The 25,313-nt window shown below is 40.0% G+C and overlaps 3 protein-coding genes and 1 non-coding gene across 4 annotated transcripts in view; 2 read left to right on the top strand and 2 right to left on the bottom strand.

Annotated features, from left to right (window-relative positions):
- Positions 1–79: 79 nt before the first annotated feature.
- trnae-uuc (transfer RNA glutamic acid (anticodon UUC)) lies at positions 80–151 on the bottom strand. Its single transcript has one exon. It is a non-coding gene; the product is annotated as a tRNA-Glu (tRNA).
- A 2,841-nt stretch (positions 152–2,992) lies between these two features.
- Positions 2,993–6,875, top strand: alox5ap (arachidonate 5-lipoxygenase-activating protein). The gene is made up of 5 exons (XM_050040387.1): positions 2,993–3,207; positions 3,306–3,387; positions 4,980–5,050; positions 6,400–6,481; positions 6,565–6,875. The coding sequence occupies exons 1-5, from the start codon at positions 3,138–3,140 to the stop codon at positions 6,725–6,727; spliced, it is 468 nt and encodes a 155-aa protein (XP_049896344.1). The 5' UTR covers positions 2,993–3,137; the 3' UTR covers positions 6,728–6,875.
- Positions 6,876–7,020: 145 nt separating this feature from the next.
- Positions 7,021–8,923, bottom strand: LOC126387747 (mesenteric estrogen-dependent adipogenesis protein-like). Its single transcript, XM_050040385.1, has 5 exons — positions 8,609–8,923; positions 8,374–8,510; positions 7,942–8,057; positions 7,365–7,538; positions 7,021–7,272 (listed from the first exon to the last, which is right to left on the bottom strand). The coding sequence occupies exons 1-5, from the start codon at positions 8,809–8,811 to the stop codon at positions 7,258–7,260; spliced, it is 645 nt and encodes a 214-aa protein (XP_049896342.1). The 5' UTR covers positions 8,812–8,923; the 3' UTR covers positions 7,021–7,257.
- Positions 8,924–13,108: 4,185 nt separating this feature from the next.
- b3glctb (beta 3-glucosyltransferase b) overlaps positions 13,109–25,313 on the top strand; it is a 24,585-nt gene continuing 12,380 nt past the window's right edge. Inside the window, exons 1-9 of the mRNA XM_050040372.1 lie at positions 13,109–13,259; positions 15,063–15,100; positions 15,199–15,238; positions 15,630–15,739; positions 20,634–20,710; positions 20,839–20,950; positions 21,107–21,243; positions 22,498–22,561; positions 24,127–24,243. Of these exons, the coding sequence (XP_049896329.1) occupies positions 13,199–13,259; positions 15,063–15,100; positions 15,199–15,238; positions 15,630–15,739; positions 20,634–20,710; positions 20,839–20,950; positions 21,107–21,243; positions 22,498–22,561; positions 24,127–24,243 (756 nt within the window). The 5' untranslated portion in view covers positions 13,109–13,198. The remainder of the gene's footprint in view (positions 13,260–15,062; positions 15,101–15,198; positions 15,239–15,629; positions 15,740–20,633; positions 20,711–20,838; positions 20,951–21,106; positions 21,244–22,497; positions 22,562–24,126; positions 24,244–25,313) is intronic.

A 25,313-nucleotide genomic window follows, 5' to 3' on the forward strand; every position in this document is an offset into this window, starting at 1 on the left:
TAGCTCCACCTTACATAGATAAAGACACGTATCAGACCAGGATGTACGGACTTCAAGAACAGTGCAGTCAAAACAGATATTCCCATACCGGGAGTCGAACCCGGGCCGCCTGGGTGAAAACCAGGAATCCTAACCGCTAGACCATATGGGACATATTCACTTAGTTAATTAGCAGCCATTTTAAATTAACAAGCGATAAATATCGTTACAGTTATTTCATGGGTTTATTGTGAACACACGGATGCACCAGCAGACCTCAGGATGTTTCACAAGAACCGTTTACATTCAGTACCATCACGTTGATTTATTTTTTGATAGTAATGTTAGCACTGATGCTAGTTAGCTTAAATACTGTACCAACACGGCCTTTAATTAAGCTAGCACCTCAGTTAGCTAACGTTCCTGTGTGTCCTCTCACATGTATTGGTAAGTATCTTATGCCAAAGTAATTATAAGGGTTTTTACAGTGTTTAATCATATTAATTAATGCATTAATTAAGTTAACTTATGACATACGTATTGCAGATTGCATTGTATTTTAATATAATTTAATCATGAAAAGATGATTCAATTCTTCAGTTACTTATTTGACTTGACTTTGAAAGTGTTTAAATGTTTATTTATTTATTTATTTTCAAACCATTTACACTTAACTTTTTCTCTTTCCTCTATGCCATCTGTCGCTGGTCGATTAAATTAATCAATTGATATTATCTTTGTTAAATGTTCATCTTAATAACTGATCCTAACACTGTATTTTGGAGAGGGGGCAGTGGCTCTAATGGGATTCATGCATTCACAAGTAATAATAAATATTTTGCAGCTATTTATGTATAGGCTACAAAATCTGTGGTGGAGAAATTACAGTTAAACTAAACAATCACTGGAGGTAAAAGCAGCTGCATTACCATTGAACAGCACGTGCAGGTGCTGTTTGACTGTTGATAGGCCAAGTCATTGAGACAGCCTGTACATAGTTACACACCAGTCTTTATACATCCAAGGCCTTGTTTCACAGGTGGTGTAGAGCACTATTAACTCAAGTACTGTACTTGGACACACTGTAGAGCCACTTGTGCTTCACTTGACTACATTTATATGATACTCTTACTAGATACTTACAGACTCCTTACACAGAATTTACATTAGAATATATGATCAACTTATAAAATATGACGATTACACACTCAAACATAGGGCTTACATACGTTAACATAAGGCTTCAACTGGGGACCCCAAGAATAAACTAATTTAAGAAACAACCATTATAGCAAAAATTTTATCTTTCTTCTCAAAACATTATTAGTTATGTAATTAATATCATCTGGAACATATTATTATTTTAGGATTGTAACAGTTAAGATACAGTTATTTGACTTTGAACATCATCTTGATAGTACAAGTTTTGCACACTCTGGCTTCATCTGCTTTTCTCATTTATCTAGGTGAGAGTTTCGGCCCTCAGGCCCTCTTAAGATCAACTGCTGTTCGCTTGATTGTTGACCTTGAAGACAGCAGAGGACCGAAACATGATCCAAATCAGGGGTGTCAAACATACAGCACATGGGCCAGAACCGGCCTGCCAAAGGGTCCAGTCTGGCCATTATTACTAAGATGTGGCAGGTTTCAGGAGCAAGTTAAACAATGCATACTTCATGTAAAATTCTGCTTCAGAGGCTTTTCCACCCTGACCAGAATACAGTTCTCTGATATAACAATGAATACTCACTGTGACCATGTTTAAAGATGCATCAGGAAATGTCTGGATAAATCCACATGTAATGACAGTGAGAAGCAGAATGACTGACAGTAGACATCTCAGGCTGTTCATCTGTTTTGCGAAAGGTTTAATGTCTACAGAATGTATGTAATTCTTTACAGAAAAAAAGGGAAAATATTAGAGCTGATTGTACCTATAGGTTATTGTGCAATGGTTTTATTGCTCCGGATCATCTGAGATCAAATTGGGCTGTATGTGGTTGGAGTGTGTGACACTTGTTTCCTACTTTCTAGTCGACTGCCAGTTATAGCACCTCACTACAAACCTTGGTGTGTGTTATTTTTCTAAATTAGTTTGAACATCATCCTACCTTAGGAAGAGCAATATTTATGGCCGTCAATAGAGCACATGAGGAAATTTGTGTCTGTATCCTTTAAAATGACTGACTGATCACCTCTAACCCCCCATGACAGCGTGATATACTTTAAATTAGGACCTATGGCAAACATTTTAATGTATTGGGCTGCTACGATGCCTAACTTTCCCTTCAGGGATTAATAAAGTAAACTATCTATCTATCTATCTATCTATCTATCTATCTATCTATCTATCTATCTATCTATCTATCTAAGTCATGAGAAAATAAAGCACCCATGAGATATGATAAAAAAGTTTACCTGTGTGGCCTGTGGTACCCCAGATGGTGGTATTATGCTGCCCATATCTTCTACTGAAGTAAAATTATGAATGACGGACTTTAATCTGTGATGGAATATTTTTACAGTTTGGAATTACAGATTTTACTCGAGTAAAAGATCTCAATACTTCCTTCACTACTGCAGCAGAGACTTTGACCTGTCATAGGAGGAACAGCACTCGTGTAATTCATAAAATTAACGAGCCATTGAACACTGTGGTTTCCTTTGCAATGACAAGTCAAAACTGTATGCTGTGAAAAAGTTTGAACCTGTCTGAGGACACATCCTGTCATATAAATAACATTTACAGATTTCCCATGCATAGGTCCTGCTCATTTGCCAGTTATACTCTATACAGGGCCCTTTGACGAACGACAAATCATAGCGTAACATTGATGCAAATTTTGTTGTGTGAAACTGTATTCATGCATGTGTGTGCGACCTGGTGAGTGTCACTCCACACACACACACACACACACACACACAGGAAGTTTCAGGCAGCTTGCTGGCACCTCTCTGTATTAAGCCAGAGCATCATTTACATAAAGAGGAAGCCGCAAATGAGTGTGTATGTGGGATGGAGGTGGGATGGGGGGAGCATGTGATGTCACAGCAGGACAGATCAGGTTTATGTTCTGCAAGCTACACAGCAAAGACGCACTTCTGGACGTGAAGCTCGACCTCTCCATCCACCTGCTCCCGCGACTCGCAAGGTCATCATGAACCTCGTAGTGGTGGAAAACATCTACCTCCTGGTCATGGTCACCCTCATCAGCGTACTTCAGAATGGTGAGAAACAGAAAAAAGTATCAATCATCTGTTTTAAATCTAAATCAGTAAAGAAATTAAACTAATGTAGTGATGACGTTAATTCTCTGTGTTTTAAGCATTCTTTGCCCTGAAGGTGGAGAAGGAGTGCAAAACTCAAAATGTCAACACAGCTGCTTTTGAACGAGTCTCGTGTGCCAAGTAAGTGACCCTTCATCAATACTCTGTCAATCTAACAAAACATGTACCAGGAACAACAATGGGGGATTGTGCTATTTTTGTTTCCTGCTATAACACCCAGGAACTTTCCATTTGGTTTTACATTCCCCCTAATATCACCTCCAGTGCAAGGCAGCCCTCATTTGCCTGAGCACTCCCAGATAGGGGAAAAAAAAAATGGTACAGAGCTAATTTGAATGTTGGCTGGGAAGGCAACAATAGCCATTAGGAAAACATTTATTCTTCCAGCCTCTCAGTTAGGTGACTCATCACCCTGTGTTTGAGTTAAAGGAGTGAATACTGCTCGTTTATTTGCAGTCTGCGGCCTGGGTTAGGCTGTCAAATTACCATCCAGGGATCACGTGCAGCATGAAAGCAAGATTGTTTCTCAAAAAATGTGACTTTTACGCTTGTTGCAAAACCACTTGACACATAAAGGAAGAGCAAATTTACCCAATTTCTGAGATTCCTTATTTCAACAGTCAAACAAACAATTAACTGATGAATTTTGTGAACTATTTTGTCAGTAAATTGATCAAAAAAGCCAAACATTCTCTTATTTCAGTCAGGATTTTCTGATTTTTTCTGTTTGCTATCATCGTAAATTGAATGTGATGGTGTTTTGGACCACTGATCGGACAATCTGACAATTATTTCATTGTTTTCTGACATTTTATAAACCACACAATAATCAGTTAATCAAAAAAATAGTCAACAAAAACGATTCATAATGAAAATAATTATAAGTTGCAGCACTAGAGATGATAAAGCATCATGCTGCGCATACTGCATCACTTACATGTGTTTGAAAGATTAGGCTATAGCTTGAAATTCAAATCTAATATTTGTGACTGACACAGTATCTAGTCTTTAATCCATTAGCTCTGTTAGTCCACAGGCAGCAATGCACTTCTTGTTTTTACAAGGAAGCATCTGAGCCACATCCTGTCTTGAAGGTTATGTGAGGATTTCAAGCCTTTAAAATATGATGCAAACGTTTGGTGACAGTTTAAAAATTATCTGTTTATGTCATGTCTCTTGTTAAATAGTTCTTGAGGTGTAAAGCGGTTTAAGTGTCCAGTGTTTCACAAGAAACTCAGCTTGTGACCCCTCAGATTTATCACGGGACCCCTTCTAGGGTCCCCTCCAGCAGGTTGAGAACCCCTGCTCTGAGTGTTAATGTTTTTTGGATGACTCTCCTGACATGCGTGCGATTGGAAAACGTTTGAGGGACACGGCTCTGCGCAACACACTGTACTGATTATTGCAATGTGTTGCAACAGCCAGCGCGTGCTGACTGGGAGAGTGGGCTCAACTTTTCCTGGCTTCCCGTTTCAACTCTGTTCCTCCAGACAGCCTCACTGGGGTTTCTAGCTCATGCACTGTTTTATCCTGTTGATTTTTTTTCTTTTTTTAACAGTCACTTCTGCTCTGCAGTTTTAAAACATTTCCTAACAGCCAAAGAAAATGGGCCACGCTGTCTGTTAACAGTTTGCAGATTGCTTCATAGTTTCGTCTTGCAGGTGACTTCCTCGAGATGTGCTAATGACGCCTCTTGTTTGCGCTTCTTTCAGTCGCAACTGCATGGATGCTTATCCCACTTTCCTGGCAGTGATGTGGTGTGCTGGTCTGTGTCTCAGTCAAGGTAATCATTAGTCAGTTACCATATAAGAGTGTCACATTTTTGCCCTGTAAACAGAACACACCCCAAAGAGTCAATACAGCTGAGAAAAAGCACTTGATGTTCTGTAAATATCATTTTATGTTTGCACTTCTTAACCTATGATTGAGAGCCAACTGCACCAATAGTAAAATTAGTAACACTTACCCTATATGGCCAAAAATACGTGGACACTCACATGCGCATACATCTCATGCCAAAACCATGCACATTACTGTGCTGCTATAACAGCCTCCACTCTTCAGAAAAAGCTTTCCACAAGATTTTGGAGCCTGGCTGCAGGGATTTGCTCCCATTCAGCCACGTGAGCATCAGAGATTTAAGGCACTGATGAGGTCGATCTGGCACAGCTCTCCGTTGGAGTCCCACTTCATCCCAAAAGTGTGGGGTTGAGGTCAGGGATCTGTGCAGGTCAGGTAACTGGGGAAAACCAGTTCTTCATAAACCTCCTCCTCCTATCAGACGGGTTGCTTTTGGCAGAATTTATTGACATAGTGAATTCACGTTTAAACTCACTGTATCCTGTTTCATCTGCAACTTTGACACATGAAGACTCTCTTAAGATCAACAGATATTCAACCAGTAATACTTAGAACAGCAAAGGCAGTGGTGGATTGGAGTGTATGTGTAGAGTGTTAGAATACGAGAAAACGAAAAGGTAAAAGCCATCCAGGTACGGTAAAAGATATTTTATGTGGGGTGGGAAGTAGTGAGGCTGCTTTAGGGGATTTGCCATAAAGAAATAAGTTTACATGTACACTAAAACATGTATATGAAACCCAGCGTTCACCCAGTAATCCATATTTTATTTTCTTCATACACCACAGTCTGTCAGCAGCTCTTTAAACACTTGTTTAATCCACTTTTTTGTTACCAACTTTTACAAGAGACTTTTCTACTTGCAAAGGAAGGCTTACTCACCCTTGTCTGAAAGCTTCACCAGTGCCCATGTCTCAACACATTAATCCAGCATATAAAACACATTATAAAACAATTAACAGGGAGCCTCTTAGTCTTACAGTTTGACCGTCTGAAGTGGGAGCAGGAATTTCCTGCACAAACAATGCAAACAGTCAGTCGTCATGTCCGTGCTCACCCTCTGCCAACAGCTTCATTGGCTTCACTGATAAGATAAATACATAAACAAAAACATGACTGTACTCTGTGAAAAAAGGGGCCTTGTCCAAACTGAAACACAGCTCCTGGGCAAAAGTGGAAATGGGTGTGCGTAAACTTTTGGTCACGTAGTGCATTATTGAAACCGCATGCACAGGATATATCTCTTAAAATCTTTTTCTGTCGTGTGTTTGAAGCGCCTGCTGCCTTTGCCGGGATCATCTATCTTGTAGTCAGGCAGAAGTACTTTGTTGGATACATGGGACAAACCTCTCAAAGGTAAACTAACACAAGTGATCTGTGCTGTGAGTGTGTGTTCACAGGCACATATCTAATGGATATATTTTCATATTTCCTTGTAGCACTCCAGGCTACCTGTTTGGAAAACGCGTCCTCGGCTTCCTGTCCCTGATGTGCATCGTGGGCATCTCCAGCTACCTGCTGGTGCGCTACTACGGCAACGGCTATAAGGAATACGTAGAGACCATCGCCAACGCTGCATCTGCTCTTCTCCTCATCCCTTAGTCCCGTTGGTGTGTGTCACATAATGGCAACCCCACATTTATCTTTTAACTTATGAGAACTCAATTAAAACTCTGTACTCGTTTTTTTTTGTAAAAGAACATTTATTGTGTTTGAGCTTCGTAAAAAATAAAAACTTCTCGTAAACAAACGCTGATTCTTTTGTACAAAAGTCTGACACAGATTTGACCCCTTCAACCCCTCATACAACAAATGTAAATCAACTGAGGTACATGCGTGTTTATTAGCAAAAAACACTTGGAAAAAAAAATCAGTTTATACACAAAATTTGCTTAAATAAACTTCATGGCATTCAGAATTTCATTCTCAGTCCTTGTCAGTGGTTTCCACCCACTGATCATGCGAAATATCTGGACCCAAAATGACTGCAAAGTAGTTTCTGCAGTCCCAAGAGGTAGGCTGGTCCTTCACCTGGCAGGTTACAACCATACATCTGCTGATCAAGACTTTCTTGAGGAAGCAGACTCCATCAGTAAACTCCATTTTTTTCGTTCTCTCCATCCACCGCTGGCTCATGTTAGTCTCAACTTTAATAGTAACAGAGCAGAGAAGACAGGTTAGACAGGTGGTCGCTAACATACAGAAAATGTTATGGTTACTATGTTAAGAGGAAACTTACGTTAAATGTTCTTTTGCTGAACCCAAACCAGTGTGGGAAGTCAAACAGGGCATCAGAGTAGTATTTGAGGGTGAAGGCGGCGTCTCTCCACACAGGTTGGACTTTCTTTTGTTCGTCAGTGATGATGATGATGTTTTTGGCTGCCCAGCTCTCTAGTACTTCAGTCAAGTCAATCTGACATGGGGAAAAGTCATGTTCAGTACAAGAATACAAACACAGCAGCTCCTGGAGTCTGATGCAGTGGTTCTCAACTGGTGGGTCAAGGTCCGAAAGTGACTTGCAAAAATTTAAGTTAGTCAAAAACACACTTTATTTTGAAGTACAGTGAATTTCCGACACAGAGGTTTTATTTTGAGGTGCTGTTTCCTGCTGTAGAGTGCTTAAATAATGGATAGCTACTGCACAGAGACAGAAAACTTGTTTGATGACATGGCCAAACACAAGTATGATGGTGAATGTATTAAACTGTGTGGACCTTTAATGTCTAAGGAGAAATCTGGACCTGTGGCTGCACCAGTTGGGAACCACTGCTCTAATGAACATAAAAGTGACAGAAGGACCATAAAACCCTGCTTACATCCACTCTGTAGCTCTCCCCAGCAACAGAGGAGATGGTCCAGTCCAGGCCTCTCTCCATCTGCCACTTGATGAAAGGATCCCTGCCGTCGAAAGACACCACAAACTGCTTCAGCACTGAAACACAGTCGAAGATAACTCATGAGAAAAACAGTGAGAAAAGAGTGCAGGAAAACATGCTGTCATGTGCCACAAGTACTGTGCTGCCAGTGTAATTTACCCACTCCACCCAGTGCAACAATCCCAAGTTAGGGAGCCAGCATGAGTCACCCCTGCCACCAAACTGCATGACCCACTTAGCAGGGCAATGCAAGTGGTGCCTTTAAGGCCCATTTATGTTTTTACTGTTTCATTATTCCAGTGTAATTACACTTTGTGTGATTTAAGTCATGCTGAGGTCTTATGGGAAATGGTAGGGTGCAGTTTCAGTTACCTCTGGGTTCAGTTGCTGCCTTCTTGTTGGCCACTGAGAGGTTTTCTTCGCAGGCAGACATGAGCAGATAGATCCTCTTGGACAGCAGACTCTTTCTCATGCTGGTGTACTCCCATAGATTGTGCATTTTAACTTTCCTGTTTTAAAACCAGACAGTTTCATGTTAGTTTTTTTAAAGTAAATATGTGTATTTAAAGAGCCGTGCATCATCCTATCCAGTCTTATTTTTCCTCACCTTCCCAGCGACTTGTGGAAAACTACTCTCCCTCTGCAGGAGTCGAAGTCATCGATGAGCACCAGGCTTGTCTCCGGGTTGCTGTGGACTCTGTAACCCGATGTGAGAGCCTCCACGGAGAAACCGGCCGGAGGTTTTCTCAGGAACTCTTCCACCTCTGTCACCTTCATCCTGCTGTTGTTGGACACTTTGTTTATTGTCATGATGCCTCAGATTTCTCTTGTGCGTCCTCCTCTTCCTCTTGCTGCTGCTGCTGCTGCGGCTGCTGCTGTTTATATTTCCTGCCTCAGGCACGCAGCTTTATTAACCACCGTCAAGTTGGATGTGTTGACACAACAGCACTTCCGGTCTGCGCTGGCCAAAACGCCCATGCAATATAATATAATATAATATAATATAATATAATATAATATAATATAATATAATAATCACTTTTGGACACTTTTATGCTCAGTGTGCAGCTGATCCCAACACAAAACTGGACAGGGTACAAAACCTGATCACATTTTATGCACGAAACTTGTTCATTAGTGCTAATAAACAAGTTTGTAGTTTGATTTGGCATTCAAATTTGACCATTTTTAGCAACAGTAACGAGCTAAAATGCTCCACAGACAAAAAGGACATTTGACATTTGGAGGATGGAGCAGGGAAAATTTAGTACAGAGATACAAAACAAACAAACAAACAAAAAAATATCACAAGGCTTTTATATATGTTGCATTATGTGCAGTTTTGTTTTTGCACAGCCCTGTCCAGACATTGAAATGAACAGTTATGAACAGTTTTAGACCTGAGCAGTGACCTCTAACCCACAGAGTTACAACACATTAAACAATTGTTGCATTGTTTGTAACATCAATGTTCAGGTGTTGAAATAAACAGTTTTATAATTTATCACACACTTGTGACTTTTAAATATAAACCCATTGTCTCCATATGAAGTTTTTTTTTCTTCCAAAAAGTACTTCCTTAATCATTACAGCATTTTAGCTCCTTACTGTTGCTAAAACTTGTCAAATGTGTATGCCAAACCTAACTACAAACTTGTTTATTTAGCACAAATAAACAAGTTTCATGCATAAAAATGTGATCAGGTTTTGTACCCTGTCCACTTTTGTGTCGGAATCAGCTGCAGACTGAGCATAAAAGTGTCCAAAAATGAGGACAGCAGGTCTAAGTTAAGCAGAATAAAGTATAAGGTGCTGGAAACGTAAAATGTGATGTCCTAATATGAGGACGCAGAGTCTCAGAAGGATATACATAAGCATATTTATTGATAATGTTCAGGCTTTAATGATTGATTTTAACATGGAATTTTACAGCACATGATTCACAGGAGTATCATGACATAAAAAATCCCAGAGGACAGCACTTAAAAGCATCACTAAAAACACCTAATTCCAAAGTGGTACTCCGTGGAGGCAGCAAAACTACACATAAGAGCATACACATAATTGAAGACAAACAAGTTACATCATAAATAGATAGATTTTCTATCAATATTTCCCTAAAGGTAACTTTATTTTGAAGGCAAATGTATTAACTTCCTGTTTTATGATGTGTATCATGACCTGTAGGGACACAGCTGTGTGGATTTATGACACAGCTCTTCCAAAGATACTTCTGAGGACTTTATAATTTATCAAGACTCATGTCAAGAGCGTTCCTTCATTTAAACAGGTATATGTGTATGTGTATATATCTATATCTATATATATGTAAGTGAGCAAAAATACACCGTTATTATACAAATAAATCAGTGAGAACATCAAACAAATAAAAAACCTAAATGTTTATTGAGACTTAAAAAGACTAATGGCTTCTCATAAAGCCGTGCATTCACACTTTACGAGAAGCCACTTGAAGGCAGCATTTGGCCTTGTGCTGAGAAACAGCAGCAGCAGGAAAAGTACAGCACCTTAATTCAAACATCATGAGTCACCTGAGAGCCTTTGTGCCGCACTGACAACATCAGTGTGCTTCATATTTGTGTTTCATATCAACAAACCTAATTCCCCGTGCGACCTTTTCTGATCACGTTGCAGTTTTTATTCATAAGCAATGTTTGCTCAGACCTTTCAGATGACTTGGCCGACATTTACTGACTATAGCATTCCTCAGCAAATAACACATCAGACAGTCCAAAACAGATCCATAAATCACAGCTCTGGTTTTATTGCAGCCTATAAGTGTTTGATCAAGTGTCCCAGTTGTGTTGGAGTGAATCATAGCAGCTTTAACCCTCTGAACATATAGTATTTACACGGTTCTCCTTCCAAGCAGCTATACAGCACAGCTCTTATGTTCAGATCTCTTTCCGTAAAGTTCAAAGTTGGTCGCACAAAAATGTGAACACTCACAGCTGTGGTTTCACAGCACAAGCACAAGCCGCCTGTTTAAATTTTGTGGCCAAGAAGCAGACTCAGTGGTCAGCAGACCGTTGACTCATTTGTTCTGGATGTCCCCACCAGTCTGCACGGCCTACAGCAGAAATCATGCTCTCAGCCTCCTCTCTGGATAGCCTACGTCTTCCTCATATGAGACTATACCATACCCGCCCTGTATTGGGAACAAAACACAATTTTCCTGACAAACACAACCTTTGTAAAACTTGTACATTTCTGTTTTGTGGCTAACCTCTGACCTCCCTGTGGAGGGCACAGACTGAGACAGACAGTGAAGCTTCTATGGACCAGTAGCTGCTCTCAGATCAGTCCAGGGATTAAAGGGCAGGATTGAGAGGTAGAGAGCCATCATAATAACTACTTTAATTTGATTGCAAGTGTGTGTGTGTGTGTGTGTGTGTGTGTATCAGTCATGTGCAGACAAAGTTAGGTTCCTTACTGCTTGTAAACAAAACAGGTAATGATTTAATTTACTTCTTAGCAGATTAACTACTTTAAAAATCCAATGTATTAAAAATGTTGCTCATTATAAACGCAGTGTTAACGACACTGTGTACTTAAAGTACTCATTAGGCAGTACAATGGCCAGAGCATTTATCATACTGGATACTGGGTTATTATAACTAAGGCAAGGGGTGTCAAACATACAGGCTGCTGACCAAAACTGGCACACCAATGGCTCCAAACCGGCACACTGGATGACTCTGCACACCTAATACTGATGCACTACGAAGGCTAAGAGGTGCTAGGTTTCAGGAGCAAGTTAAACAGTGAGTGTAGGAGCCGTTAATTAATTTAGAAAAGAATAAATCTTGTAAGATTAATACGTTTTGGAATGGTTTATATTTTAGTATGTTAAATGTGTTAGTCTTTTGGGATGTTTTACTGGGAGAGTCGGGTCACATGGATATGGGCAGTGACACTAATGATCTGTATGAGCATCTCATGTTCACCTGTGTGCTTTTATGGCTGGATAGAGAGGCTTTTTTTGTTCGTAATCATTTTGATTATAAGTTTCTGTGCCTTATAATAAGTTGATTCCTTTTCGTTAATACATTTATTTAACATATTTTTTGGATGACAAGTTAACCAGGCCCAGCCTCAGCCTCTCTGCGGCTTTTAGTTTGTTTCCTACAGTCGCTACAGGGAATATCCAGTAAAATGCTGCTTCAGAGGCTTTTCCATCCTGACCAAATACAGCTCTCTGAAATAACAATACTTATTGTGGTCATATAGAGATATTGGATACTGTGCAAAGTGTTGTCAATCAGCAGCTTCAGTACAAATAAACCTGTGTCAGACTGTATCAGTATCTCATAACAACATTAATGGAACCCTATTGCCAAGGCACTGCCAGAAAATGTATTTGTAAATGGTTGTAAGGGAGTGTATAACTTAGCGTCCTGCCTCATTAGCATCCACTTTAGTTTGGTGTGGTGATGCCAGCATTACTACACAGGAGTGGAAACGTATGGAAAATTGCACTTATGTTCATCACCTGTTTTGTGAATGGATGAATGTACTTGTACTTCTTTACACTAAAAGAAAATAAACAGTTTGTGGGTGTTGTGATTCATAGGTTATATATACCAGTATCTGAGCAGCATTTTACTGCTGTATGTGGTCAAGGTGGAGATCACTGTAACTACTTTATATTACAAACTGCTGGGTAGTCTAACATAGATTTATAAGCCATCATATTTGTGAGTAAAATCATTATCTTCTGGTAACTATAGCATAGCTGTCAAATAACTGTAGGGTAGTAAACATAACAATATTTCTCTTTGAAATGAAGTGAAGTCGAAATATAAAGAAATTAACAATACTCTCATAAAGTACCTCAACTAGTAGGTAGCCTATAGTAAATTTAACTGTCCTAGTTGATGACAATTTAATGTTTCTAAACGTGAAAAAAGTACCTTTTAATATAACTTACATGATATATTTGATATATTATATTAGAGAAGACCAGGGCACAGTTTTATTCTGGTGTATTTATGAACAACATGTCTTGTAGTAACATAATAATCTACTGACCGCTAGAGGTCGCTAATGCTCCGCACTAACAGTCACTACAGTCGAGTTCTGCCAGTTGAGGAATGTAGCCAACAGCTAACCAATTTCTCCACTCTGCCATGAGAAGACGGTGATTTCAACCGAAAAAACTGCAGCCACAGGAACCATGTCACGCCACAATGTGGTGAACGGATGCAAACTGGTCGCCGTGCTCATTCTCTGGCTTGGTAAGTGGGGTCTATGCCCTGCTGAGACGGCTAATGTGTTAGCTAAACCGCTAGCAAAAAGCAGGATACACTGCGTCAGGCCGGCTGAGAGATACCGGAAGTTGGCTCGATATAGCCTTCAAAGTAAAGTTATTAGCGTACTATAACAGGACATTAGGTGTATTACAGTGGTAACATGTATGAAAAGATGTCTTGGATATTACATTAACTATTTAATTTATTAGTTAGTGATACCATGATTCTGGCTTTGCCACGAAATGTCTGCTATTTTGTTTTATTTTGACATTCAAAACAGGAACTGGTGATTTTATAGTGGCTAGCTTGTCGCACCACAATCAAATTCAGGTGGTCCCATGGGGTTTGCAAACAAGAGGCTGTTGAAAGTACAGTGGTGCACGTCAATGTAATCAAATATATCATGTAAAAGATAATTTTTTTTATCTGTAAATATACTTCATGGAAAAGTATGCACACATTAAATTACACAGAAGCTTTCCTGGGAAGAATTAAGATGATTATGAATCAAGCTACAGCCCATGCTCATTTTATTTGGAGTGAAATGGAACTACACATTTGTCTGTAACGTCGTGCTTCAACTGTAACCATTTCTTAAACTGCAGCAGGCATGATAAAAAGTGAAAAGCCCTGCACTCCCAGTTACTCTGCCCAGTTAGACCTCTGGGCAAGTTGTCCACACCTAACAGGTGCAAGAAATGTAATAGGAGAGTGAGGTCAATCAAACAGCCCAAAGGAGAGGCCTAATTAGACAAAGTGAAAACACCTGTGTGGGTGACGTAGCTGTGCAGGGCCTTTAAAAGAGACACTTGTAAAGTATAAGATGCTTTATAAGCACTATCAGGCTTTCTGGGTTACTCAATCATTAATCTTAATAATTACACCTATGCTTTTACTTCCATAAATACTAAAAATGTCTGCCTTGAAGGAGGCCTTTTGGCTGATGTGTTTGGAAATATATTGGGTATTAATTACCTTAGATATCAAAGTGCCCACAAAAATTCCAGCCCTATCTGTACCCTTGGCATTGACATGCTTATACACCATTATACTGTTCACCATCAAATATCCCACACACTGAGCGGTAGCAACTATAGCTGTTCTGGTGTCAAAGTCTGTTTGGAGTATTCTTGGATTCAAAGTCTCTGTTTTATCTTGTTATATTACTGATAAGAGGTGTTAGTGCACGAGTAATATACTGCTGCTGTGTCTGCTACTGCTCAGGCTGTGCTTGCATCATTTACCTCTTATGCTGTCACGAGCATGAAGGTCTCATCCATTAGTAGATGCACTGCACACTTCTTTCTGCACAGTGATATGGGTGGCAGGTGTAGTTCGGTGGAAAGAAAACAGTTCCTGAGTTTTTCCAAAACAATCTAGACTGATAAATAGCACCACAGGTAGGAGGAAAATATGTATTTTTGATTGTGTGATGAACTATCCCTTTAAAGTGAGGACAAGTTTATTAAAATTATATTTGCTTATTAATGAGCTTTAGCTAAAATTATTGAGTGCTAGGAAATGGTGTCATCACAATTTCCCAAAGCTCAAGGTTACATAATCTGTGGCCTTGTTTTGTTTGACGAACAGTCCAAAACCAAAATATATATATTTTTTAAATGTACAATGACACAACTATACAGCCATTTTTGTTGATATAATAATCAACTAATATAATAATCATCATCAAATCGACTAAAAGATTAATTGGCCACTCATGTCAGCACAACTATTTGATGCATTTTAATGCTATAATGACGCTCCTGCTTCTTTTCTCGCTGCCGCAAGGTGCCTCTGCTGGAGACCATCACACAGGTGGTGCTCATGTAAGTGCTGCCCCCAGATTCTTGCTGTGATTATGGCTTCATCATGTGGCTCAGCAGGTTGTGTCAGACTTAACGAGAATCCCTCTGACTCCCCGCAGGCAGCAGAGCTCCAGGAGCACACGGCACACAGCTCTGTTGGTGAGTGAGGGATTTCACTGCAGATTGTCTGATGTTTTGTCCACACTGTAGCACTGTTTGGGAAAGCAAATTGAATATGTGGTGCATTTAAGGAGGTTTGACTTGATTCACAGAGTGTGAGTGAAAAGCTCAACCCAGACAGCAAAATCTTTAAGATTGTTGGTTATAATAAATACATCTGTGTTATTGTGTATTGTGATTTTTTTTTTTTTTTGTGCAAATAGTTTTGCTAATTGAGCAACTTTAAGTATGTGGCTTTCGTAGTCACTTTGTCTTCTGTGTTTCTTTTCTTAATGTATATTGCCCTTGTGCAGCGCTTTGTGACCTATGTCTGCGAAAAGCGCTCTATGAATACATTTTACTTACTTACTTTTTTGTGCATGTTTTTCAGGATTGGAGGAGGTGGTGTTAGTGATCCAGAGTCAGAGGAACTCCTTCCATGCCCGTCGAGGTGCTCAGAGGAAGGTGGAGATACTGCAGCAGGCAGCTGAACTGGGACAGGTAATATGTGGCAGGCAGTGGACGAGCGCTGTTACTGGGTTTAGATCTTAGCTCTGGTCTTTCTTGTGTGCTGTTATTGTATCCATAGGGAAAATTAACTCCAATAAAACTCTCACAATGAAAATAAGAGGAGTACCATAACCTTTCAAAATAATTAGTAAAATTTTAATAATCTAAATTAAAAAAAATCTAATCTAAAATTCTCAATACATTGGTTAATTTATTTGATTCTGCTTTTATGCCATGCTAGCGGTGTTGCTCTGGGGACCACAGATGGTCCTGATTGAAATATCTCATGAACTGTTTTGATGAATTGTCATGAAATTTTGTACAAACAGTCATGGTGCCCACAGGATGAATCTGATTGATGCTGGTGATCCCCTGACTTCTTTGTTAGCACCACCTGGAGGATGACATTTGTGGTTTTAAGTGAAATATTTTAAAAGGGTAAGTTCAGTACTATTCAACCAGGATCGTGTTTTCTCATGTTTTTGTGTCTAAATCACTAATGGGAACAACAATCCTTGAAACTGGTCCAGCATTGAGAGAGACTGCTACAGACGGCAGTGGCAAAACAGGCTGCAATGCAACCACTCGGGGCATGTTTGAACCATCAATGTATGTTCACTAAAGTGCTTGTTTTTGCCACTGACATGCTCTGATTATCATTTTAGGTGTCTGACAATTTATGGAAAGCATTCCTACAGAGATAGACCATATGATCCTTTTTGATGAACAAAAAACAGCCTCAAGATCACAATCATGAAACCCACCAGATTCCATTTGAATAAGTCTTATTTATCATCATAAAACACACTTCATTCCAAGTCGACAGAAACAAAATAAAACTCACAAACAATCACCAAGTCTGGTTTGGTCAAAATAAACCCTTAATTCACACAGTTAGATGTGAAAATGTACTGCTCTATATACGCTAAAATTATTGTTTATTTAGCAGTCTGGTGAGTTTGGTGTAACGCTTTTGGGGCTGTTTCTGGTAAAGAAAAATGATCTTACTTTCTAACAAGAAGGTTTATCTCTGTAGGGATCGTTACCATAATTTTATCAGACGACTATAATAACCCTCCACCACCAGTGGAGTGGTGGAGGGTGTCAGGTTCGGTGACAGGAGGATCTCGTCCCTGCTTTTTGCGGATGACGTGGTCCTCCTAGCTCCATTGAACTTATCTTAGTGCTTTCGGTGTGTTTATAGACAGCACTTTTGTTTATGGCATGGAGCAACAAATATTGTAATCACAATAAGAGCTCATGTTGCGTATATGCTAAGTGAATCCATGCCATATGGTGTGCTGGCAGTAACAGGAGAATGATGCTGCAAGCAGTTTAAGCTGTCACGTGACTTTTGGAGCTTATGTGTTACTGTGGTTTTACACTGGCACCAATAGGTGTCCTCCTTGCCATAGAGCTCTCCTAACAGAGCTGACAGGCACCAAGCTCTCCACTCTCACACTGTAATTATTTACTAATATGTGCCTGCAGGGTCGCTGTGAAAACGAAGCTGTTATAGACTCTGTGAAATGAGGTGACAGGCATATGGACAAGACAGCCTACAGAAGAGATACAGAACTGTTGATTTTCCTTAGATGGGAGCAGCTACTGTGAAACAAAAAGAGACAGTCATGCAGTCTATAATCTCATGTTCAGTTCAGACAGAAAAAAATGTCAGAAGGCAGTCAGCAGGGGCTCTGAGGAATCATTTCTGGAGTAGTGTATTAGAAACTAGAAGGGCACTTGGAGAGAGCAGACCGAATGCTGTGTCTTGCAGTGTGAACCAAAATGAGAAGTAATTTGTGTGTTTGCTCCTGCTGACAAACAAACCAAACTGAAAACACAACCTCCTTTGCGGAGCTGATAAAACTGTTATGAAATCTTTATTTCCCTAGACTACTGAAAATGTCTTACTTCTCAAATTTCATTAGTTTTTGTGGGGATGTGGTCGATCCAAGAAGTTGCAGCTGTTTTTCCATTAGCAGTGATTTGATAATGATCGTCTCTCAACCTCTCTCTGAGTCTGTCTTCTTTTTGAAGCGACCTCTGCCATCACACTGCAGCCTGTAAACAAACAAATGTGGTGAAACAGCTGCAAAACTTGAAGCGCATATGCTTTGTGAACGCATCAGTGAACGATTGCCAAGAACAGAGTGGGATCGGTGATTGAATTTGACATCTCTATGATTGTTTTGTTTTGAAGCTGTGTGTTGGCAGTGGCAGTCTGAGGTGTTTCCGCACCAATTTCTCCCTGAGAGATGGAAAGTAAATGCAGTTAGTGAGAATGTTGAGGAACATCAGTTTATTATGAAATGAAGAACATCATGATTCATGTTTAAATGAGAGGTATAGCTATATAAATAAAGTTGAAGTTTAGTTCCTGGGTTATAAAATAGTCACAAAAATAAATGAGCCTTCTGTTGTCAACAAACTCCACTCTGTCATTTATAACTTGTTAAATCAAATGTCAGATTGAACTAATTCTGAAAAAATAAACTTACCAATTAAGTTTTAAATAAAATGTTTCATTTTTTATGACGACCCCAAAATTCTTGATTCTTGATTATCATATCATCATATCATACAAATAGGGCTCCCATCAAGGTTGTTAAAGTTAACTAAAATTTAACTAAACACTAAAACTAGGTGTTAAAAAACAGGCCAATCAAAGCACCTGACGTCCCTCTCTTGGGGGACCCCAAGGTGTTCCCAGGCCAGATGAGATATGTAATCCCTCCAGCGTGTTCTGGGTCTGCCTCGGGGCCTCCTACCAGTGGGACGTGGCTGACATTCCTCTAATGGGAGGCGCCCTATGTACCTATTCTAAATGTTTAAATTGACTCAGAAAAATACCCCCCATATTACAACGAAGAGAAAAACTAACTGAAACTAATAAAAACTAAACTAAAACTAGCAAACCCCACTCTGGGAAAATAAAAACTAATAGAAAATATAAAACTATAAAAACTCTGGCCACATTAGATGGTTCTCTCCTCAAAGGGTTACTATATCCTTAATTTAGACCTTGGAGATTTCTATTAATATTATCCCAAATAGCATATTGGCAACATAACTTTAGGGGAAATATCTTGAATAAGCTTTCTTCTTCCATGCTTCAAAATACACATCTTAATCATGTCCAGTGTGCATGAAACTGTGATACCAACATGACACCTTTGCTCCTGAAATTTACTTTAATCCTATTCATACAAAGCTTTTAAGAACAAAAACTTTTTCACTGCTCTATTGAGCATGTGACACTAAAAAACTTGAACCTCAAAGTTCTACTGTTGAACAAGAATTGTTGGACTGTCTCAGAAGTCAGTTTTATTCATAACGGTCCAGATGCCATCTAGTGTTATTGGTGTTTACTCTTTAAAGTAAGAGGCTTTATAAATAATTTACCATGTGGACCTAGTCGCCCCCAATTCCGTCTCTGAGGATATACAACTCAGATTGGAGAAGGTTTTAAAGTCTGCTGACGTCTTTCAGGGCTGAAAAAGTACTGCCACCTTCTCTGAAAGTTTTCTTGAAAAATTTAATTTATATTTTGATGTTAGTCTTCTTCATAGGACGCTGCTGGAATAAATCATCAATAACAGATAAAGCACTGATGTACAGGGGTGTTGTAGCAAAGATGTAAATGCAATATGATCAATAATTAAGTGCCCAGATCAATAAAACTAAGAGTGATTTTAAGCAGCATTAATAATGCAGAGATTTATGTGTATAGCATTTCCTATTACTGTGCTAGATACTTAATTTTGGAAGAGAGTAAGAGGTATGAAATATTATATTTCTCCTGCTGCTTGTATTCATTAAAATATAATTCACAGAAGCAGCTGTCGCTCAGCTGAATGAATGTATATTTTTTTTGTGGGAGTAGAGCGATAGCGTCAAGTCAAAATGAAATCAGATTTACGTGCTGTGAACAACTGCATGTGTGCTTGTGCTGAAGTGCGTGTGTTGTCTAAGTGAAACCTTTCTCTAGATTTGATGTTTATCACAGCGAGATAGACTTTGATTGTATCAAGCTGTTTGAATGAGGTCAGGTTGTGCGTCATGCTTTTTTTGACTGACGCATAAACAGGTGTTTATTTCGACTGGAGGCAGAGAGTAAAGGTGCCAAACACTCAAACCCTGACAGCAAGTTGTCTGAGTGTCTGAGTGTTCTCGTTTATTTGCTGAAGCTCGAAGGGTTTGTCATACAGTTTTCAGTTTTATGTTAGTGCTCTGTTTACACAGATTCATATCCACGTCCTGTCACACGGCGTTTAATCCAAGACGTCAGTGCCTGTACTGCATCTTTTCGGCCTCATCATCCAGCCTCATTATAGAGTCACCTCATTCACCCACAGCTCACCACAACACTTACAGCAGAGAGGGAAATAACCCCATCTCACCCTCAGAATCTAAAGTGCAGCTGAAAAGAGGACTGCTTGCATGTCAACTTTCAATGTGTGGACATTAAGTAACCGTGGATCACTGTGGGTATGACATATAATGTAATCAAGTATTCTATTTTGTCTTAATTGTAGCTTAACATGGACATAGGACATATGTGACAGTTGAAACATTCAGAGTCTTAAGCGGCGAGGCTCTAGTGATGGTTAAGTTAGTCTGTCGTTCAGTCCAACACTTTGGTCCTGACGGAAATATCTCAACAGCCACTGGATGCTGAGGATGGATTGCCAACACATTTTGCACAGACACTCCAGTAACCTCAGGTTGAATTGGAATAACTTTGGTAAACCCCAGCTTTTCATCAAGTGTAATAAATTAAAATTAGTTTTACTCTTATCTCACATTCCTCAGGGGCGTGCACACAAACACACACACACAAAGAGAGTTTGTTCTCATTTTCAAGTCATTTTGTTTCATGCAGGCAGTTCCAGTTGTTCTTCTTCTCCATGAGCTGTCGCAGTATGAGGGGGACTGGAGTATCCTCCCTGCGCTTCCTCAGTGAGTGTTAAACTCACATATAGAGATATAAACCAATGATTTAAATCAGGTCTAATTGAATTAGCTTTGATGATTCCTTAGGGGCAAATAAGTGCATAAAGTTAACGGCTACGTGTGGATCTTTTCAGCCTCTCTGCCACTTATGGTCACTTAGCATCCTGGTTTTTCTTCATCGAGGAGGAAACCAGCGTCACACTGCCTGTTCTGCTGCAGGTCCTCTCCAGATATCAAGCCCAAGAGGTGAGATGCACACACACTTACATATATACAGTCTTCAACCCTGTGTGCTGTCTGAGTATCTCCACAGTGAGTTACTTTACTGCACTGGTGCACATATTAAACAAGCAATACTGAGAAAATAACTGAGCAGCTTTCTTGTCTTTTTGCACCTTACAGGAATGGTTTTTGGGTAAGCGTCTCCATGACAACGAGGCCTCCATTATCCACCACTATGCCTTCTCTGAAGACCCCACTTCCTTCAGTTACCCTGACCCAGCAGCAGGCTGGGCTCTCAGCACGCCACTGCTTAAGAGGTGTGTGTGTGTGCAGATGTGTGAGCATGAATGTCTCACTTATATGTTTCTTTCCTTTCTGCTTTATTGACATTAATGTTTATAATTGACTTTTAGAGAGGGTTGGTACACGGCAACAAGAAAGCCTTATCATCATCTTGTCACAATTCAGTTGTCACAGTTCAGAGGAGGGTCCAAATGCAGAACATGAAGCAGGAATGATGACCAAACAAATCAAGCCTTAATGGCAAGCAGGTTCCAGAGAACAAAAACTAAAGGAAGAGGCTAAACAAGATGAAGTAGAAGGGAAAAAAAAAAGGGGGGGAAAAACAGGATGACTCAAGGAACGAGGGACAGCAACAACAAACGGAGATGATCTGACACTGAAACAGTGTGAACACACAGACTAATCCTGCATTCATGTGGTGTCAGAATAATTGAAAAAATTACTTCCCTACTGGGAACATTTTCGTGAGCACCCCCTCAGATCAAAACAACCTGGAAAGTCAGTGAGAATTGTCAAACACATGGCGGACAAAAGTAAATGTTCAGTTGATGGCAATAAACTTTTATTAATTCTCACATTGCATGTCAATATTGTACTCACATTTATTTTTTAATATGGCTTTAAGTTGTAACCGTTAGTTGCTGTCTACGCAGAGTGACCTAGATTAGTTAGAAAAGTTATTGATTAGCTTAGTCGGGTAGAGCAATATTTCAGTCATCTTCGGGGATTTACTGCTGAAGCAACAAGTCTGGGACAAAGTCAATCAAATAAAGCTTCAAACTGTTATCAACATGTTGTTTAAACTCTGTGAGCAATAAAATACAGCACATCTTTGTAGCACTCATGTTGTTTCCACATTATGATTTAATGCTTATGAACACACCAACATCGGAAGAATGACTTGCCAAATTAAATGAAAGGAGGAGGAGCACCTGAATGCAGCATAAATACACAAGCGAAGGAAGGTGTTAGCGAGGGACAGGTGGAAAAAAATGAGGGTGGGGCAGTGGGACAGTGACACAGGCAGGAAGTAAAACAAGATATGACACATGAGGGGTGACCTTAAAAAAAAAACCGGAGACAAACTACAAGAAAAGAAAAGATGTCATTCACAATCACATTTTTGTCTGAATTTTAAACAGGCACTCCACTGATTTTTATGTTGGCCCATAAAAGGCCTCCCCCAAAAAATCCAATCTTTAAAATGAAGTTCCCACTTCTATTCTGGTGTCTCTTCTTTCAACATCTTTACTTTTCATGTATTTCAGACTCGCCAAGCGGATCCAACACGATCACCTGAAGTCAGACTTTACTATCGACTTGAAACATGAGGTACTGTAAAATGATTTCCTGCAGTTATGTGAATCTGTGTGTCGTCTCCTGCCTGTTACTTTAATGCAATGCTTTTTTGCAGTATTCCTTGCGCGCAAACATCTCCGCTGGGTTGGGCATGTGATCCATATGCCTGCCCATCGCCTTCCCAGGCAGATCTTTTATGGCCAGCTTTTAGAAGGCCACAGGTCTGCTGGTGGCCAGAAGAAGCGCTTCAAGGATCACCTCAAATTCTCCTGAAGAAGTGCAACATCAGTCCATCCGCACTTGAGCCCCTTGCGGCTCCCCGCAACACCTGGCGTGCCACCTGCCAACAGGGAATAGCTCATCTTCAGGAGCAAGCCACAGAGAGGAGGATTCAGCAGCGTGCACCAACGTGCCACAGGGCCTCCCCCTGCTGGTGCTGATATCTCCGCCTGTCTTGTGGCAAAATCTGCGGATCTCGCATCGGCCTGCACAGCCACATGGCTATGCATAGGCGGAAAGCACCCCAGCACCAGCTCAGTGGCCTAGTGGTAGAGTGTCCGCCCTGAGACTGGGAGGTCGTGGGTTCGTGCCCTGGCCGGGTCATACCAAAGACCATAAAAATGGGACCCATTGGCTCCCTGCTTGGCACTCAGCATCAAGGGTTGGAATTTGGGGGTTACATCACCACATGATTCCCGAGCACGGCACCGCTGCTGCTCACCGCTCCCTCAGGGGATGGGTCAAATGAGGAGAACAAATTTCACACACTCAGGTGTGTGACAATCAGTGGAACGTTAATCTTTTAATCTTTTAATCAATAAGAACTTAAATTTTGGAGCAATGTCATCATCGAAGTCGATGGACTGCCATAAGCATTACTTTAATAGGATAACTATTGTAAAGACTTAATTCTACTTCAAGCCTCAACAACTGTTGTGAAAAGTGTCATCTATGTCATCTTTCAGGCTGCCTGCTGAGCTTAAAAGCTTAGACATATAATGATGATAGACAGTATCCCTCCGCTGACTGGCTAACCTTTTGTTGAAAAGGCCCCTGCAGCTTTCTGTGCCTGCAGCTTTCTGTGCCTGCAGCTTTTGGTAGATCTACTCTTGTATTATTAATACAAAAGATACAATTCTGAATGTGTGTTTTTGTGTTCACATCAAGCTTGTGACAATTATACCGCTTTGTCAGTATTTCTTGGGTAAACCTTTCTTTAGCATTGGTTGAAATAACATTATGGAAGAATTTTAAATTAGTCCTTATATGAGAGTTGAGGTAAAGTTGTGTTTTGCTTTACAGCAAAGACGTTGATTCATAATGTTACTCCTTCTTATATTGAAATGCAAAGTCTGAGTCCTAAACCTTGAGCTGTGTGTCCCCTTTAAGAATTCTCAAATGACTTTTGGGTAATACAGAATAAATAATTTACCAGGTACGTAAGTGCTTATGGCTTATGGAGTTATTAAGAGGTCCAAAGCTGCCAGAAAAATAAATTCACTTACTGTTTGACGACCCAGACCGAGCTGTTGTACCTATCACAGCAAATAACTCCATTAGGTCAACTTTAATCTTCATGTCTGTCTCTGTTTTTCTAGATTGCGTTGTACATTTGGGAGGAGGGAAAAGGTCCAAAGCTGACAGCAGTTCCAGAGTTCTGTACAGAGTCAAGAGACAACTGTGCTACGACATTCACAACCTACCTGCCCAACTGTGTATGTACAGTTCTTATTTAGTAATGTTGACATCAAAATTTGCAGTAAGTTCTTCAAGAGCGTGCCTGTATGTGTGTGTGAATAGTCCTGAGTGTGCATTTGTGATATGGATATGGGTATATGTGGATAAAAGTGTACTTGTATGTGGTATGGACAAGTTTACTTTTGGAAATGATTACAGACAGAACATAAAAAGTAACAACCCAAAGGAGCATTAATTATTTCGTAGGTAAACACAGTTAACACTGTTGTGACAGGTGTTACTGAGCTGGACTGAATACGCACAGCTCATATGGGCATGACTAGGTTCTGATTGAGGTAATTATCAAGAAGAGGACATAAAGGACACCTCTAATGGTAGCTTTTACGATCCATCACTTTAAATCACATTTACAACTCAGCTGTCCAGCTTATTTAAATGTCAAACAGTGAGCACATTACACACATTACCACTGCCAAGGCCTATTCCACAGGAATACAAATAGACAAGTCCCCTCAGACTGCAAGGATGAGTGAGCCGAGTCACTCTCAGTGCTAAACGGAAACTAAGCACACAGCTAACTGCACTGTGCTGGATGAGGAAGCACTGCAGCATTTGTTTGACATAAGGCTGAAGAAGAAAGGCGGTACACAAAACAATGTTCGTCTTCAAGACAGCACTCATAAAATCTTAAAGGGGACTTGTTACGCTCATTTTCAGGCTCATACTTGTATTTTGGGTGTCTACTAGAACATGTTTACATGCTTTGATGGTCAAGAAACACTTTATTTTCCTCTAACTGTCTGTGCTGGAACACCTGTGTTTAGCCCCATTCCCCAAAAAACCCTTTCCACTCAAATTGGTCAGCATTTTTTGGTATGGCATATCTCGGCATCTCTGCAATGTCCCTGTAGCCGGAAACAGTATAGTGACACTGAGCATGGTTACATGCGCACAATAATCAGATAACTGGGAATAATCAGGTAATGGTAATAATCCGATTTGACGCGTTTACATGCACTTCAATAATCTGATAATCAGAAAAACCTGGTTTACATGATCAGTTGGATTTCTCCCCTTATATTCTTAC

The sequence above is a fragment of the Epinephelus moara genome, chromosome 3 (genome assembly GCF_006386435.1).
Source record: "Epinephelus moara isolate mb chromosome 3, YSFRI_EMoa_1.0, whole genome shotgun sequence".
NCBI lineage: Eukaryota > Metazoa > Chordata > Actinopteri > Perciformes > Serranidae > Epinephelus > Epinephelus moara.

Coding starts and splice junctions, on each gene's coding strand:
- alox5ap (XM_050040387.1), top strand. CDS start 3,138: ATGAACCTCGTAGTGGTGGAAAACATCTACCTCCTGGTCATGGTCACC. Junction 3,208..3,305: donor CATCAGCGTACTTCAGAATG/GTGAGAAACAGA, acceptor CTGTGTTTTAAG/CATTCTTTGCCCTGAAGGTG. Junction 5,051..6,399: donor TGGTCTGTGTCTCAGTCAAG/GTAATCATTAGT, acceptor GTGTGTTTGAAG/CGCCTGCTGCCTTTGCCGGG.
- LOC126387747 (XM_050040385.1), bottom strand. CDS start 8,811: ATGACAATAAACAAAGTGTCCAACAACAGCAGGATGAAGGTGACAGAG. Junction 8,511..8,608: donor TTCCACAAGTCGCTGGGAAG/GTGAGGAAAAAT, acceptor GTTTTAAAACAG/GAAAGTTAAAATGCACAATC. Junction 7,539..7,941: donor GGGAGAGCTACAGAGTGGAT/GTAAGCAGGGTT, acceptor TCCCCATGTCAG/ATTGACTTGACTGAAGTACT.